The sequence below is a fragment of the Strongylocentrotus purpuratus genome, unplaced genomic scaffold (genome assembly GCF_000002235.5).
Source record: "Strongylocentrotus purpuratus isolate Spur 01 unplaced genomic scaffold, Spur_5.0 spur5_scaffold_5, whole genome shotgun sequence".
NCBI lineage: Eukaryota > Metazoa > Echinodermata > Echinoidea > Camarodonta > Strongylocentrotidae > Strongylocentrotus > Strongylocentrotus purpuratus.
In genome coordinates this window covers 42,970,768-42,986,156 of record NW_022145611.1, presented here as the reverse complement: position 1 = coordinate 42,986,156, position 15,389 = coordinate 42,970,768, and the positions used below count along the sequence as shown (strand labels likewise).

The window sequence follows — 15,389 nt, the reverse complement described above, 5'->3', positions numbered from 1 at the left end:
ATTTGTGTTTGTGAACTTGTGACAAATAATAGTAACAATGTCGTTTTTAGAAGAATGTGTAAGATCATTAATGAAAATTAAAAACAGTAGAGGACCTAGGATAAAACCTTGTGGTACGCCGTGTGTAATAGAAGAAAAGTTGGAGGAAATATTATTATAAACTACATATTGAGACCTATTAGAAAGATTATTTTCAAACCAAGATGACAGACAAATTGGAGTGTTGTTCTAGTTTCCGAGTGGTGAGTCAACACACCGATAACTGAGCTGGGAGACATTGCCAGGCATAGTGCCAGGTGGAGGGGCGTAAATTGAAACTTAAACAGAATTGGAGATATCCGTGATGTTACAACACTAATAGAATTTTCTTCAATCTATACCTCACTACTTGAAGAAATATTTCTCTGCTTTCATACTAGAAAAGCCAAAGGTAAAATGAAGTCTGCTTCACTTCTCCTAGAACAAACTGATTTAATCCCCACACAAAAATCATGTATATGTGCACCATATGTGCCATCCTTGAATTATGTAGGATTTGATAGGAGAGATATCAGATATCAGAAGATGGAGAGATGACCTAACATCACACAAGGGAACGGCCGCTTGGACTAGGATAGCTAGAGACAGAAGAGAATGGAAATGTTATGAGGAGGGCTTTGTCCAACGTCTGATGAACTATAGCCTGATAGATAGATAGATATCAGTGTCTGGATATCACACAGAATCCAGCATACAGAACTATGTTGCATGAGTGATGCCTACAGAGTAAAAATGAGCCATGTAATCAACTCAAACATTGCTCCATCAATATTCAGAGCCAACTTTTTAAGCATCAATGATGTTTTGGGTTCCTGGTGTTACTGCCAAACAGCATGAAAAGAGATTAAATGTAGACAAGTTTCACAAAGCTGCTGTACCAGTGGATACCGTTGAATTTTGTTCAACTTTCAGTAATAGTCAAGAAAGCACAATCTTGCACTTATAATCAACAACAAAAATTATGAACTGTAAACTATTATGATAATGAACAAGAGCGTCATTACTTACAACAAAATATCCTTTATATGTTTAAGATATCATAAGTGTCTCAGAAAAGACAGATATATCTTACGGTAACTCAATCAACCTACCTTGTTAAGCTTGGTCTGCAGTAGTCTCTGAAGCACCATGAGATCTCGGAGCTGTTCAATAAGGACCTCCCACATGCTCACATCCACCCAATCAGGTGACAGATCTGAGCTGGGCGTGGTCACAGGATCTCCATCCACATCCATCTGATCACTATCCTGTAGTTTGAAAGGTAGGAGCAAAGTGAAACTAAGGTGCCAGTCTTTGGCATGAGTAATAGATGGAGCGCCTTGAACACCATGCATGGTGGAAATGTGCGCTATATAAATATCCAATAGTATTATTATTAAATAGGATGAAAAAAATCATGTTCATCTCTGGAAGTTAATCCAGGACATTTTTAAAACATCATACTTACAATACTTATTTGCGATGTTAAAAAGAATCATCAATGATAAGCATCAAAGAAAAGCATTTCCCATTCCATTCAAATATACAATACTTTAGCATATGGTATATTAATAATTTTGAAATTGTGAAAGTACACCAACAAAAAGTTTGTTTGGCTCTATAAGGAACAACTAATTCACAAAATACAGCCTCAAATACAAAACTTCTTTGTATGAGATAAAATTGGAAACCTACACTAATAAATTATTTCACAGCAGGATGTGACATTATAGACTTTGCATTGTACAATTCTCAACACTTCAAAATGAGGACCAACTACATATATAATTGACTAACCAGTAAACCTTTGTAATCAGCTCCTTTGTGTCTGTCTATATCACTGACCAGACTCCTCATCACCATCCCTGCCACCTCCGCCCCGCATACATGGCGTGTCTCATAGAGCAGACCATGGATGATCTCCATCTCCCCAGGGGATATGTTGACCCCGCCCAGGGGGCGAGGAGAGAAGGGCATGGTGGGAGCAGACACCTCTGTCATGAGGGAGTGAAGGTTGGCTGTGGTGGTTATAGGATCCTTCAGGAATTCATTCTCATTATGGAGCCAGACTTGAAGAAGAAGCATCTGAGCAGAACAAAGAACGACAGATAAACTTAGATGTCATGAAAAGCAGTTGCCTCTGACTTAAGTTGATAAAAAGCAAGATTTTTAAGTAACTAAAATGGTTATGTATACTGGAGGGATGAAATAAAATGAGGGATGAGAAATCATTTAGATCATAGGATTGTTTGTTCTCTGCAGCACCTTTAGATGTCCTTTGGTATTTGGAACTCTATCAAATCATTCTTTACATTTGAATTTGATTTACAATGCTCTTTGTGAGGTTGACAATATTCAAAAGATGAAGTGAAATATGATGTATTCCTTTCTATTGTAAAACAACAATGATTGTTACTGGCCTTAAAGAAAAGAGGCTGCGGACTTTCTACTTTAACATTCTAAAAGAGGCTTCACATAAATTCAGGACAATAAATTACATTAAAATTAAATGTGCCCAACTGTTAATTGCTTGACCCAGGAATATGCAAGTTCGGTGACATACTTACTTTGATATCATGTGATCCTATCTCTGTATCTCTGAACACCTCACACAACTCATATGAAGAACAGCTGTCAACCAAACATGGTTTGAACATGTACATACCTAGAATAAAACAATCAATAAAAAGATAATGATTTAACCACAATCATACAAAGTCCTAAGTTTTTATGTTGGTCTTTTCACTCTTCAAGTTTATCTTATCAGACAATAATTAATTCAATGAATCATTAGTTTTCTCTTCTGAAAGAAATAAAACATCTGACAGCATGGTTAGAATACCCTCTCCTTGTAGATCATATTATATCAAGGAGAAGGTCTACTTCATGTTGGTAGGTATTCCATTATATTATTTGATAACGTCTTAGTACCATTTACGTACCTTAATGTACATCAAATAAAACAACATATTTTTTGACATGTAGACAAGCACTAGGCATAAAATTCAACTTCATTCATGCCCAGCAAAGAATAAACTTTCAATGTACCAGATATGTACGGTATCACACATTTCATACCTAATGTCAAACGTTTCTCTTCTGCAAGATTCTCTTTGAAAGTGACTTTCATCTTGAGCTCCTCAGTGAGTGCTGTAACTTCTTCCTCTTCATTCTCTTCCTGTTTCTCCTCTGTTTCGTCCCCTTGCATTGTCCCTTCCTCCTTTCCTTCCTTGTTTGCTCTCTGCACCACAGTCTTGAAGCAGCTCAGGAATGTAGCTGGGTCCATGCTGTAGTCAGATGCGAAGTGCACCCTCGCTTGGCCCGAAGATGACAGGTAGGAGCTGAGGTCATCCAGAAGAGACTCGACAGAAGTCAAATCCTGCTTCAATTTTGAAGCCAGATCCTGGAAAGAATACATATATATACCAAATTATCAACAAAGTGTAACATATATTGAGAGGCAATGAATACTTGACTCCTTGAAATGTTTCTGCAGCTGAATGGAAACTGATCATAAATATCGGACGCAAACAAATCTTAATATCGGGAAATGTACTTCTTTTCTTTCAATTAAAATTTCAGCTCAAATAACTACATCAACTGGTAGTATGAGTTTATCACTAGTTCTATACAAATATGTGACTTTGTAATACAATGTCCACCAAACACTGACCAGCATACTGAGCTAAAATACCATACAACGTCAGTTTGCTTTAGTATAACTTCACTGATATCAATATAGATGTAGATAAACTTGACCTTGCTTCAGAAATAATCACTCATAACATTTATTCATGTACCTTTGGTGTGATTCTAGATATAGATCCACTACCGCTTTCTTCTTTCGGGTCTTCTACCCCTCTTTCTCCAGTCTCATTCCCTTCCACTCCTTCTTCGGTCCTTTCCATTGCTGCTACCCTCTCCTCTCCTCCTTCCATCGTCTCAGCCTTCCCGAGCAGGCCTTGTATCTTGATGTAAGCCTCAATGAGCTTGACCTGACACCCACAGTACTGCAGGAGACGTCTGCTCTCATAGTCCATACAGCTTGGATCCTGCCCACCAAGCTGGTTTATCAGCACTCGGATGATGTGAAAGAGCTCCTCAGATGACATGCCCTTCGCTGAAAAGGCTTTGTCGAGGGCCTATCAAGAATAAAGGGTAAAGGCTTGGTACATAGATTGAAGGAAAGGGGTACAAGTAAATGGGAAAGAGAATTAGGGGGAGGGCAACAGAAAACACAAATTAAAATCAGGCACATTATTCATCAAGGTATAGCTCAAGCCTTCATGCTACAAGCACCAAAATTGAAAACTTGACAACATTTTCCAGTCATTTACCTGTGCTGATGCAGTATATAATGGGGATATTTCATATTGCATATAAACGCAAACTGAATACAAACAAAAGTGATTTACCTGTTGTTTATATGCAGTCAGTTTCAAGTCTTGAAGGATCTTACTAATCGGCTCCACAATAGGCTCTGCAACAAAAGGGTGAAAATGAAGAAGAACCTATGACTAAGGAAATATAGATGAAGATACCTGATAACCACTTTTGGCATTGTAAATCAACTTACACAATAGACCACCCTTTCAAACAAAAGAAAGGTTTAACAACATATTCAAATTTGATGCAAACTTTTTAAACAAAGGTTGTTCATGACAACCTGAGAGCTTTCCCAAGGCTTGCCTGACGTAGCAACAAATATTGTATGCAGACTGGATTTCAAGTATTGTAGTTCATTCATCACTAGGTCCCTAAAAAAGAAACATCCATAAAATTGAATATGTTAGTATACTAGTCTATTAGAAAACTAGATGAAGCCTCCGCCATAGTACGAATTTACAAACCAAAACAGAGCAAATTTTCAAATTCAAGTTTGATTGTAATCCATTAACAGGTTCTCAGAATATAGTGATACAAGCTATTTTTCATATACATGTATGACCCTTTGATCTTTGACCTCATGAACCTAAAGTCTAATCGATTCATTGGCTTTGCAAGATACATACATGACTTAAGTTTGGCAGGAATCCACCAATCGGTTCTTGAGATAATGCGATCACGAGAATGGGACGTACAGACATACGGACGGACGGTCAGACAACCCGAAAACATAATGCCTCCGGCTACTTCGTCATAGAGGCTTAAAAATAAGAAAGTGTTCTGCTGACCTTTGAGTGACCTTCGATGATGTAAGAGACTAGATAGCTTCTTGATGAGGTGAAGATCATGAGCCCTCTTACTGTTCTTGTCACTCAGAGCTAGATGGAATGGAACATTGAAGGTCCGTACCAGGCCACTCGGCTCCAGCAGGCAGCATTGTAACATGTGGGGTCTGGTGCGTGAGTCTTGAACTGAGAGACTGTTGAGACCCATCACACCATATCCTGGATAGAGAAGCCTGGAATGAACAAAGCAGATCATGTTAAGTGAAGAGAAGTTATTGGAATATTCGATTTTAGATATGACAGAGTAGGAAATTACTTTGGCAGACTTGATATCATACTTCATACAGACGATTCATATCAAAGATTTTTCATTCAACTATAGAAGAATTCTAACCCAAATTGAATTACAGAATTAATATGGCACATGACACTAATAATATTTATAACAAAATGTAGCAAAAATTTCTGTCATTTCCATACAAAAAACATGTTGGTGCTGTATTCTTGCACCCACTTGTTTAAAAAACACACAAAGTATGTCTGATTGTATCTTGAGCCTATATCATATCAGACTGAGTTAACTTTTTTTTTTAAATGGCCAGGTAGAGGATGTCCTCATGTTAGGTCCTAATGTGTGTAGGTATTTGTTACAAACATTTGTTAAAATATCATGCTTAAGCAGGTTTTAAAGCATTTGCAATTATGTGGTTGCACATCCAATAGCACCTTACTGCGATGCAACTCAAATAAATAGAAACAGTGTAAGCTCACCTGCATGACTTGGGCACATTGAATGCTGCTACCCGTGGTCCCTGCTGTGTGTTCCATACCTCTATGATACCTCTCCTAGGTGCATAGATGACTAAGAACAGAGCTACCCTAGGTCCATGCTTGCTGTCTGTACTGTGTCTGGGTCTCTTACTGCCATGCTCTGATGTACGCTCTCTGTGGATATCCTCTATCACTTGGATCCAACCACACTGGGCATCACGGTATCCTGCAAAATAAATCAGATTTTTATCTTTTTATGTTTATTTTAGCTGTGAGTTAGAATGATTGATGGATCAAGTTTTGAAATGAGTCACACCTTTTGGATGGTCCAGCAGACATTAATATAATCAGATTAGTTTGATACAAGTCTGTAAACATAACTTAGTCCTTAACCAATATATGTTCTTTCAAAGCCCTGTCATAGCAACAATAAAGTTCAATAAGAATGACAATTTCCAAGAACCTATATTATACAAGCACTGCTTTTTAATGGGTTCCTAACATTCTATTTTATCTATTTTATGAATTGAGAATCATTGACATGTGCTCATTTATACTACATTTGTGATGTATAATTTTTTATTTTATATGTATGTTTATATTTTCTGTAAAATGTGGAACAATAAAACTTGAAACTTGAAACAATCAAGTAGTGAAATCTTGCACAATAGTGAACAACATCTGCAGAAGTACAATTTTGCAGAAAATAAAAGCAGTGAGGTATTAAAACCGTTACAATGCAAAGTTCTCTAATACTGAAGTCAACTGGTAACCATTCAACACACACATCTGTTGTAATCAACAAGAGGCACTGAAGATACTATTAAACAGTAATGCCAAACATGGAAGACGTGTGCTTTACCTTTCCACATGCGTACTGCTACACCTCTAGTGACATCAATAAGAGATACCCTGCCAAAGCTATCAGTGCTGGCTGCTAACCTCATACCAGGAGCTAATACGATGGTGTCACCATGACGACGGACATCAGGTAGCCCAAACCTGCATCAAGTTGAAGAGTAAAAGATGTAGATATATTCACATGCCCTTCAAGCTAAATGGCATTTGCTGCTTATCAGAAAACAACAGTAGGTGAGATTTGATATCAATTGATGTAGCTTGCAATTTACAAGGAACTCTTACAAACACAAACAAATCCCCTTTGTGATGAATTCATTAAAGCTAATCTGCACTAGTTTGGCGTGAAGAGATTAGACCTCCCTGCATGGTCACTGACAGGTGGTTACCTCATCAAATCAGCTCTCAATTAGCATAAGAAAAAGGCGATCATGGGGGATCAACAGGTATCGCTTAGGCATTCTTTGCTATATAGAGTGAACAAGTAGCTACAAGTAGTGCAGTCCCACTTTAACTCATTTCAGCTTCAACTTTAAAAACATTGACTAATATAGAATCTCTAGTACCCATGCTTACCTTATTGGCAGTGATATTGCAGGTTCAACTCTTGGCTTTGACGTCTTGCTAGGGGCTGGCGTGTCTGTAGTCTGCTTGTTTCCACCAAATCCAAACCAACCACTGTCAAAGCAAACACAGATTCCAATTGTGAATGCTGCTTTATCTTGTACTTCAGGAATTATTCACTGACATGTCTATCTATCTGAACAAAATGTTCTGTATTCTGCAAAAGCTTAACGAACCACTGTTAAAAGTAAATGATGTTCAATCAATCATTATTTTATGCTTTGAAATGTCCACTTGCTTAACTGGAATAATAATGTATAGCCTACAGAATTCAATATAGAGCAATGTAGACATACCTTGCAGCAGAGAATATGGCTGACTTGAGCTTGCTGGCAACAGCTAAAGCCACATCAGAGAAGAGAGGTTGAGCACTTCCCTGAAGAAGAAGAAAGCAGAAAAATGACACTTCAACAAGCTTATATAAAACAAAACAAACTTTAATGGATAACTTTGAATTATTACATACAAGATTAGTACCGGTATGTTCCATTTCAAATAAACAAAACACAGATCTGGATACATTTATATAAAACCCCAAAGACCTCAAAATTCAAAAGGACTTACTAAGGGCAAAATTGTTGTGATTTATATGGTAACAATTACCTAAACATCAATATCTCAGAAGCATCAGTCTTCCATGAAATACAGTATACAATCTCTCATATTAGCATCCCCCAAATACTAATACACATCATGCTTTGGGCAATTCCACGGTAACGGAAGGACGCTCAGACAAGATTTTTGAACTTCAGGTTCATACTAAAAGAACTGTTTTATTAGCATAAGATGTGAAACAGTACAGATATAATACCTATATAAGTGCCTTTAATTCTCCCCCAAAAAATTGTCATTATAGTTAAGTAGTTTAAGAATGTGCATATTAATTATCTCGGTAACGGAAGGACATAAAAATGGACATGGTTTTTCCAGTTAATTAGTTTTTTCCAAACTCTGTGAAGTTGATGAAGCTTTCCACTTGACTGAAACACATTTTGTTCCCCATAGTTTAATACATACTAATAAAACAGTTCTTTTAGTATGAACCTGAAGTTCAAAAATCTTGTCTGAGTGTCCTTCCGTTACCGTGGAATTGCCCCTTTCCATCAAGATAGGGTATGAAGATTGAATACAGAATTACAATTGAAAGATATTCCTTCTATTCCTACCTCTAGAGCATAGAAGAATCCTAGGAATGGTCCGGCCCCTGTTGTGATATACTTGTGACAGATTGGGGGAGATTTCTTTATAGATGCATTGTATCCTCCTAGAGTAGACGCTGCATGAAGCTGGTCAAAGGAATAACTGGTCACAACACCTACACAAAACATAACAGGTGGGACACACATTATTATTCAGAATAAATGAAGCATCAAGCAACATACATAATTATATAAAACACCACTAGAACTTACCTATAATTTTCACGCCACCATTTAAACGAGAAGGTAGCTTCTATTACCCTTTCACAACCAAAAACTGAATGAAACTATCATCCAATAGATTCCAACAATAGATATTAGTCCTTCATGTGAAAATATTGACATTATTATCAATTGACTTACCTGTGCTGATGTGGTCCACTATGGCATCTTGTTGCTGCAACCCCCATTTCTTATAGGCAAGAGGTGGTGGTAGTATGTTGTCGCTACCACTGGCAGCAGCTACAATAAAAGCAACATGCACAACACTTCTCAAGTAATTTTATCCATTACTGTAAATAAATACAACTTTACCTAAAACACTGGTAACATGAATACCAGCATTTAAATGCTTTTTTGTGTACTTGAAATATGAACAGTTTCCAGTGAAGGTCTGTGCTAAATGAATCAATACTACATGACAATCTGGAAACATGGAGCATTTGAGTTACTTACCTAGCTTAAATTTCTAAATAATAATTTCCTAAGCTCTTTGGAGCGTATAGAATATTATACAAGTCATTATGTAGCATGCAATATAAAAGAACAGAACATTATCATAGTTGTTACTATTCTGAACTTCTTAGAAAACTATTATACTTGAACAAGAAGTTCCTGCTATCAGACCCTGTCATTGCTTACCTTTAGCTAGCTGATTCCTACAAGCTCTGAGTGACTGGAAAAGACTGAAACCATCCACAGTCACCAGGGCTGTAGGATAGAGAATGGTAAGCTCTTCTTGCTGCTCAGCTACTCCAGCATGGCGTGGCATCTCATACGTTCTACCTTTCAATTTGAGTACTGGGTCTTCATGGAGGAGTTGAGAAAGGAGCAGGGAACCAGTCTGTAGCAGATTAAATAGTTGCAGGATTACAATAGAATACAATCCTAAAATCATTTTTCTCTCCCTGCTGACCATTACTCAACAGATAATAATGCTCAATCTCAAATTTCTTACTGGGATAGATTGATAAAGTTTGAAAGGATTACTCCAAATGAATAAATAAACCCAATATTTCTTATACTGCATAACCTATTACTATCTGTCTAGATTTAAAGTGCCATAACTCATTGTTTTACAGAATATAGATTAAATCTACAAACCAAATATGCAGGTAATCATTTTTTGTTTATAATTCTCATCTCAGAACAATAAGTTGTCAAACTAAAAGAACAGGAATGCGTTTAAATACAGAAGTGCACCATATCAACCAAACATATTTGTATGAACTTATTTCCTCATAATGGAAATATATCACTTTAATTATGAAACCTTACCTCTGTGTACATTCTAACATAGCCTGAGGTGAAACCTAGAACTACACAGGTCCAGTCTGGGGCTCCATGAGATGATCTCTTCTGTGAGGCTAAAGGGACACACATTGCACATGTGATGCACTCCCTGGAAGCAAGAGAATAAACCAAGTCAACCATCAACAAAGATGATACAAGATTCAGGTAAAGTATACTTTCATCACATTCCTAATAAGGACAATTATATTTTAATCACTGGATTCAGGTTTCCTCCAAGAAGAGTGTGTCGTGCCCTACAAGAATTCTCAGGCAACAAATGTATTCTCTTTTTTCAAATGGAATTGGGTAGACATATTCCTCCAAAAAACAATGAATCATTTCATAATAACTTCAGCTTCATCAATCTCACAAACATATTTTATAAACACATTTTTAGACAAAAATATATTTCTATGTAAAAAATAATCTACATATTATTGTCAAAAATGTTCCATAACTCACCCCTCCTCCTGATTCAACATTCCTTTGTAAATGATGTGATATTTGTTATCTACGCCATCCTTCTCCTCGGGATCCCACTTTTCTGTATTACAAAATAGAAGACAAAAACCTTGTCATGAAAAATGAACTAAAAAGAATGTCCATCTGTAATTCCTATCAATGAATATGGATGTTTAAAAAGATATTTCTACATTTCACGGAACACTTCTGCATATCTAACTGGCTAAATTGTGTACTCCTGAAACTTAGTTGTCTTTGACTGGTTAAACATTAAAAATAACAATAGTTTTATGCTTAAGTTTAATAAAATATTCTGGATAAATAGGACAATTTTTTCTTCAAATCAAAGTTTTGATACATGGTGCATGACTGTCCATGTCAAGAGGGTTCCAGATCTATGTCTTTTTGCTTGGAGTGAAAGTCAATAGTGGTTCTTCAATGAGAAATCTTTATCAACCTGACTGATGGCATTTTCTTTTAAATAGAAATGAGTGATGAGTAAAAATATTTTTGAAATAGACGAGATATCCAGATATAAATACTCACGCTGTAAGAAGACAGCTTTTTGTTCAAAGGCAATGACCATTAGCTCACTAGTGGGTGATAGAGCTATAGAACATTCCTGCATCCAAGCATCCTGGTCTGGAGGGCCCGCTTCAACCTCACTCCCTTCCTAATCATCAAAAACACATAGAAGCACTTACTTTGTCGACATCAATGATCATAACTAGTGAATACTGAAAGATAATACTTTTGGTTCAAAGGAATGATCATAAATGTATAAAGCTCACTAGTAGTGGAGGGAGCTATAGAGCATTCCTGTATCCTAGCATGTTGATCTGGTGATGTGCTACAGTCATCAAAACACACATGGAAATATTCTTACTTTGTGGATTCCAAAGGAAAGGTTGTGTAAAGATAAGAGGTAGAATTTAATGATTAGCAATGAACAATTCTTACAAACTTTGAGTTTGCATGGGAGAACTTCCCCTATGAAGATATATCATCTGAAACATTAATTTACAATTTTAAAGACATGAGGAAAAAAAATACAAATACATGTACAAATATCAACCAGAAGCACAAGTGCAAAACACATCATGTGTTTATCGTTCTTGTGCAAGGAACATTCATTAAATTTTGATGCACATGTTACTACTATAACATTCTACCATTGAGGGGGGGGGGGGGTTAACACAGGTATAATTTGCAAAATAAAAAAGGTAAACAACATTCATTGCACTATATTGTTCTGCTTTCTGTCTATACATTTATTCCAGAACAAATTTGACGATATAAAACATGAAATTTTAGTTAAACACACATATATTATAATGGGTGAAAAAACATGAAACTGAGAAATATGCCACTATATATCAATTAAAATGACAGCAAAACATGCAAATCTAAAAGGCTAAATGAAAAATAAAGAGGGAGAAACTAAAATGACACTCACTTTTTGAAAAGCAACAGCATTTAGTGATGTTTTCACATTAAGACTCACACTGTTACTCTCCTCTCCTGACCATGACCAATCTGCATCCTCCCAACCATCTGGAGTAACAAAATGTTTCAAGGGGATTTTTACATACTAAAAGGTTCAAATTACACTCTTTATTTTTTTTTACACAGAATACTACTTGAACTAAAGCTTCTACAAAACTACCCATGCACACTTCCTCTTTAAGTGCTTTGTTGAAAGTGATGTTGATCCTCATCAAGATAATTAAATTAAAGGTCAAGTGACATCCAAATATAAGTTGATTCCTGTTGATGTGCAGGGCTGCATACAAGTTTTACAACTCATATCTTATTATTCAACATTTTCTCAGACCTGCTAAGCTCCACCCTAAAAAAAATGCTCCAGATCTCATTCAACTGAATTGTGACACCATCTGTCAATCATTATTAGTGAGCTAACATGAGACAGTGGTATGTAACTTCCCCAAGCTCAGCACATACTTACAAAAGAATTGCATTCTTTCATACGATACTTCCACATTACCATTCTTTTCCTGCTGCTGCTACAGCACGTCTGACATAGCAACTCCCATGTTGGTCTATTGTATACAGGTGGTCAGCACTTTGGCGCGTTGGCAAGATTCATTCATGTCTCCCTAAGACCCTATAGGTTGGCGCGTTAGGTTGGCAGTTGGGGCGCTGGTCCGATAATGAAGATCGTTCGCATAAACGAGCAGTAAAAAAAATACACGGGGGTTCAGGGCAAATTATTCCTCGAAATGCCAAAAAGAGCCCCCGAAAGTCATAAAAGAGCCACAAAAAAATTGCATAGAGTTCAATGCAAAACAGCTTGAAAAGTAGCCCCCGAAATTTTATAAGTGTGTTTTTCCCCTGTAAACGAGGATATCCTTGAAAACGCGGACCAATAGCGTCCTAAAAAATAAGGAACGTCTGCATTTTCGCTGACGTTTCGTTTTCTTTGGCGCTCTGCGGGTGTAGGGTTTCCGATCCGCGCGCTGGCAATGCGAAAAACAGATTTCACCTAATAAAATACCCCCAGTTCACCATCTACATTTATGGGTTGTCCATCTTCACGAGGATTTATCATTCATAAAATGAAAGTCTCTGTGCAAAATCAACATGAAATGCATCCAGTCCTGAGCATCATCGCGGAATCCGTTTTTCACATCGCCAACGCGCGGATTGGAAATAGGTCTAAGAATTGTCTGTGAAAATCCTTACTTTTTAAGACTCGTCTAGATCTATCTGCGTTTACGAAGACGATCCTCATTTATGCAGATTTTCCTTATTCTCAGACCAGCGCCCCTACTGTACCGGTAACTGTTTGGTCGACCAAAAATCCGAAATCCGCATGGTGGGGTATTCTCAAGTTTTTCCTCTAGGGTAGAGTGCCCAGTATTCGGTCACTTAAGGGGAAATCACTAATATTTTGAATTCTTACCTCTTTTATTTGGCAATCTACCCAACAAAAGAAAAGAAATTTATTCCTCTAACAGGATTTTATAGTCACTTAAAATATAGAATAATGATAAGCAAAATACTTCCGAAAGAAGACGGAGCATTTTTCTGCCCAGAATTCGGTCGCGCCGATTAGAATTCGGTCACGCGATTTGTGCATGGTATCTCCGTTGCAAAGGAGCGTAGCGTATTTGCGCACTATTTTCACACAATTGCGCGATAAAGCACTGAATGTCAATGCGTTGACCGAATACTGGCTGAGCGATACCGCATGGCAAGGGTATCGTATAAATACCTCTTGCACATCGGCAAGTGCGTCATTTGCAAATTCGCTGCAATGGAGTGAACACGGAAGTGATTCTCTTCACACACATACTAAATTCATTGTGACAGCACACGTAGTTGTTTCGCAATAGACTTCTACATATGGCTTAGACCGAAAGCTTCAGTCTCTATACCGTCGGTTGTTCCACTGAGACTACGTCTGGCTCCACTAGACCTCCGGTTACAGAGACAGAACGATCGCCTATGCCAGCCTATGTTGAAGATATCACGGCTAGATTTTAGCCGTTAGGCCCCTCCCACAAACATGAACAAACTTGCCACGGCCGTATTGTTATGCCCCCAAAATCCCCCAAAATGTCATTTTACCTCGTGCATATCCAATTTTACATTAGGCCTAGGCTATAATACATCGGTTCCACTTACTTACTTGATTGAAATAATCCGTTTAATGGTCCCTTTTAAGGAAATTATGGGTCAAAATCGACATCCATGTTGAAAATCTTGCAAGCCGTGTTAAACTCTCGCTGCCGTCAATCTCATCCCTTCTAGTCTACGCCGAAGGCAAAATGATTATGAAGGAAAAACTGTGCGCCATCTACACGTTCGTAATGGCGTTATCACAGTTTTTCCTTCATAATCATTTTTGCCTTCGGCGTAGACTAGAAGGGATGAGATTGACGGCAGCGAGAGTTTAACACGGCTTGCAAGATTTTCAACATGGATGTCGATTTTGACCCATAATTTCCTTAAAAGGGACCATTAAACGGATTATTTCAATCAAGTAAGTAAGTGGAACCGATGTATTATAGCCTAGGCCTAATGTAAAATTGGATATGCACGAGGTAAAATGACATTTTGGGGGATTTTGGGGGCATAACAATACGGCCGTGGCAAGTTTGTTCATGTTTGTGGGAGGGGCCTCACGGCTAAAGTCTAGCCGTGATATCTTCAACATAGGCTGGCATAGGCGATCGTTCTGTCTCTGTAACCGGAGGTCTAGTGGAGCCAGACGTAGTCTCAGTGGAACAACCGATGGTATAGAGACTAAAGCTTTCGGTCTACATATGGCTATGCATGTTAGCGCATGTGCTAAGAGAACACGGAAGTGCGGAAAGTTGTGTGACACTGACCAATTTGGAGCTAAGTTGGAGATCTTTCCGGGGCCCTAAATCTGATTTAATTTTGAGAGTTAAGAAAAGTTGTTCAGCTGCCTGAATTGTGCAAGTTTCGCGGCTCATAAATTATTTTTTAAATTGTTACAGCTGTTGAAACAGCTGTCTGACCGAATACTGGGAATAGACCGAATACTGGGCACGCTACCCTACTCTAGAATCTAGTAGGGTGTCTGAACGATTTTTCAATTTTCAATTTGGGATCGTTTTTCACCATTTTTGTTTGATATTTGAATTAAAAATGTAATCAGAATAATACATTTCAAATTTCAAGTCTCGCCGATGTTTCTATCAAAAGATACAGCCCCTTCAAAATGCTGAAATATTCATAGCATTTTGCTCAGAATCGACGAAAAAGACGTACACGCAGAGTTATG

General features: G+C 37.5%; 1 protein-coding gene across 2 annotated transcripts in view; it reads right to left on the bottom strand.

Annotated features, from left to right (window-relative positions):
- LOC585668 (rab3 GTPase-activating protein non-catalytic subunit) overlaps positions 1 to 15,389 on the bottom strand; it is a 34,333-nt gene that overhangs the window by 17,666 nt on the left and 1,278 nt on the right. Inside the window, exons 2-19 of one of the 2 annotated variants that reach the window (XM_030998398.1) lie at positions 12,072 to 12,169; positions 11,162 to 11,288; positions 10,616 to 10,697; positions 10,139 to 10,262; positions 9,503 to 9,704; positions 9,005 to 9,103; positions 8,609 to 8,757; positions 7,739 to 7,818; positions 7,395 to 7,496; positions 6,823 to 6,962; positions 5,961 to 6,186; positions 5,193 to 5,422; positions 4,434 to 4,498; positions 3,819 to 4,160; positions 3,097 to 3,421; positions 2,586 to 2,683; positions 1,816 to 2,103; positions 1,131 to 1,286 (exon numbers count right to left, since the gene is read on the bottom strand). In XM_030998398.1, the coding sequence (XP_030854258.1) occupies positions 1,131 to 1,286; positions 1,816 to 2,103; positions 2,586 to 2,683; positions 3,097 to 3,421; positions 3,819 to 4,160; positions 4,434 to 4,498; positions 5,193 to 5,422; positions 5,961 to 6,186; positions 6,823 to 6,962; positions 7,395 to 7,496; positions 7,739 to 7,818; positions 8,609 to 8,757; positions 9,005 to 9,103; positions 9,503 to 9,704; positions 10,139 to 10,262; positions 10,616 to 10,697; positions 11,162 to 11,288; positions 12,072 to 12,169 (2,933 nt within the window). The remainder of the gene's footprint in view (positions 1 to 1,130; positions 1,287 to 1,815; positions 2,104 to 2,585; positions 2,684 to 3,096; positions 3,422 to 3,818; positions 4,161 to 4,433; positions 4,499 to 5,192; positions 5,423 to 5,960; positions 6,187 to 6,822; positions 6,963 to 7,394; positions 7,497 to 7,738; positions 7,819 to 8,608; positions 8,758 to 9,004; positions 9,104 to 9,502; positions 9,705 to 10,138; positions 10,263 to 10,615; positions 10,698 to 11,161; positions 11,289 to 12,071; positions 12,170 to 15,389) is intronic. The other variant, XM_030998399.1, reaches the window with a different exon arrangement.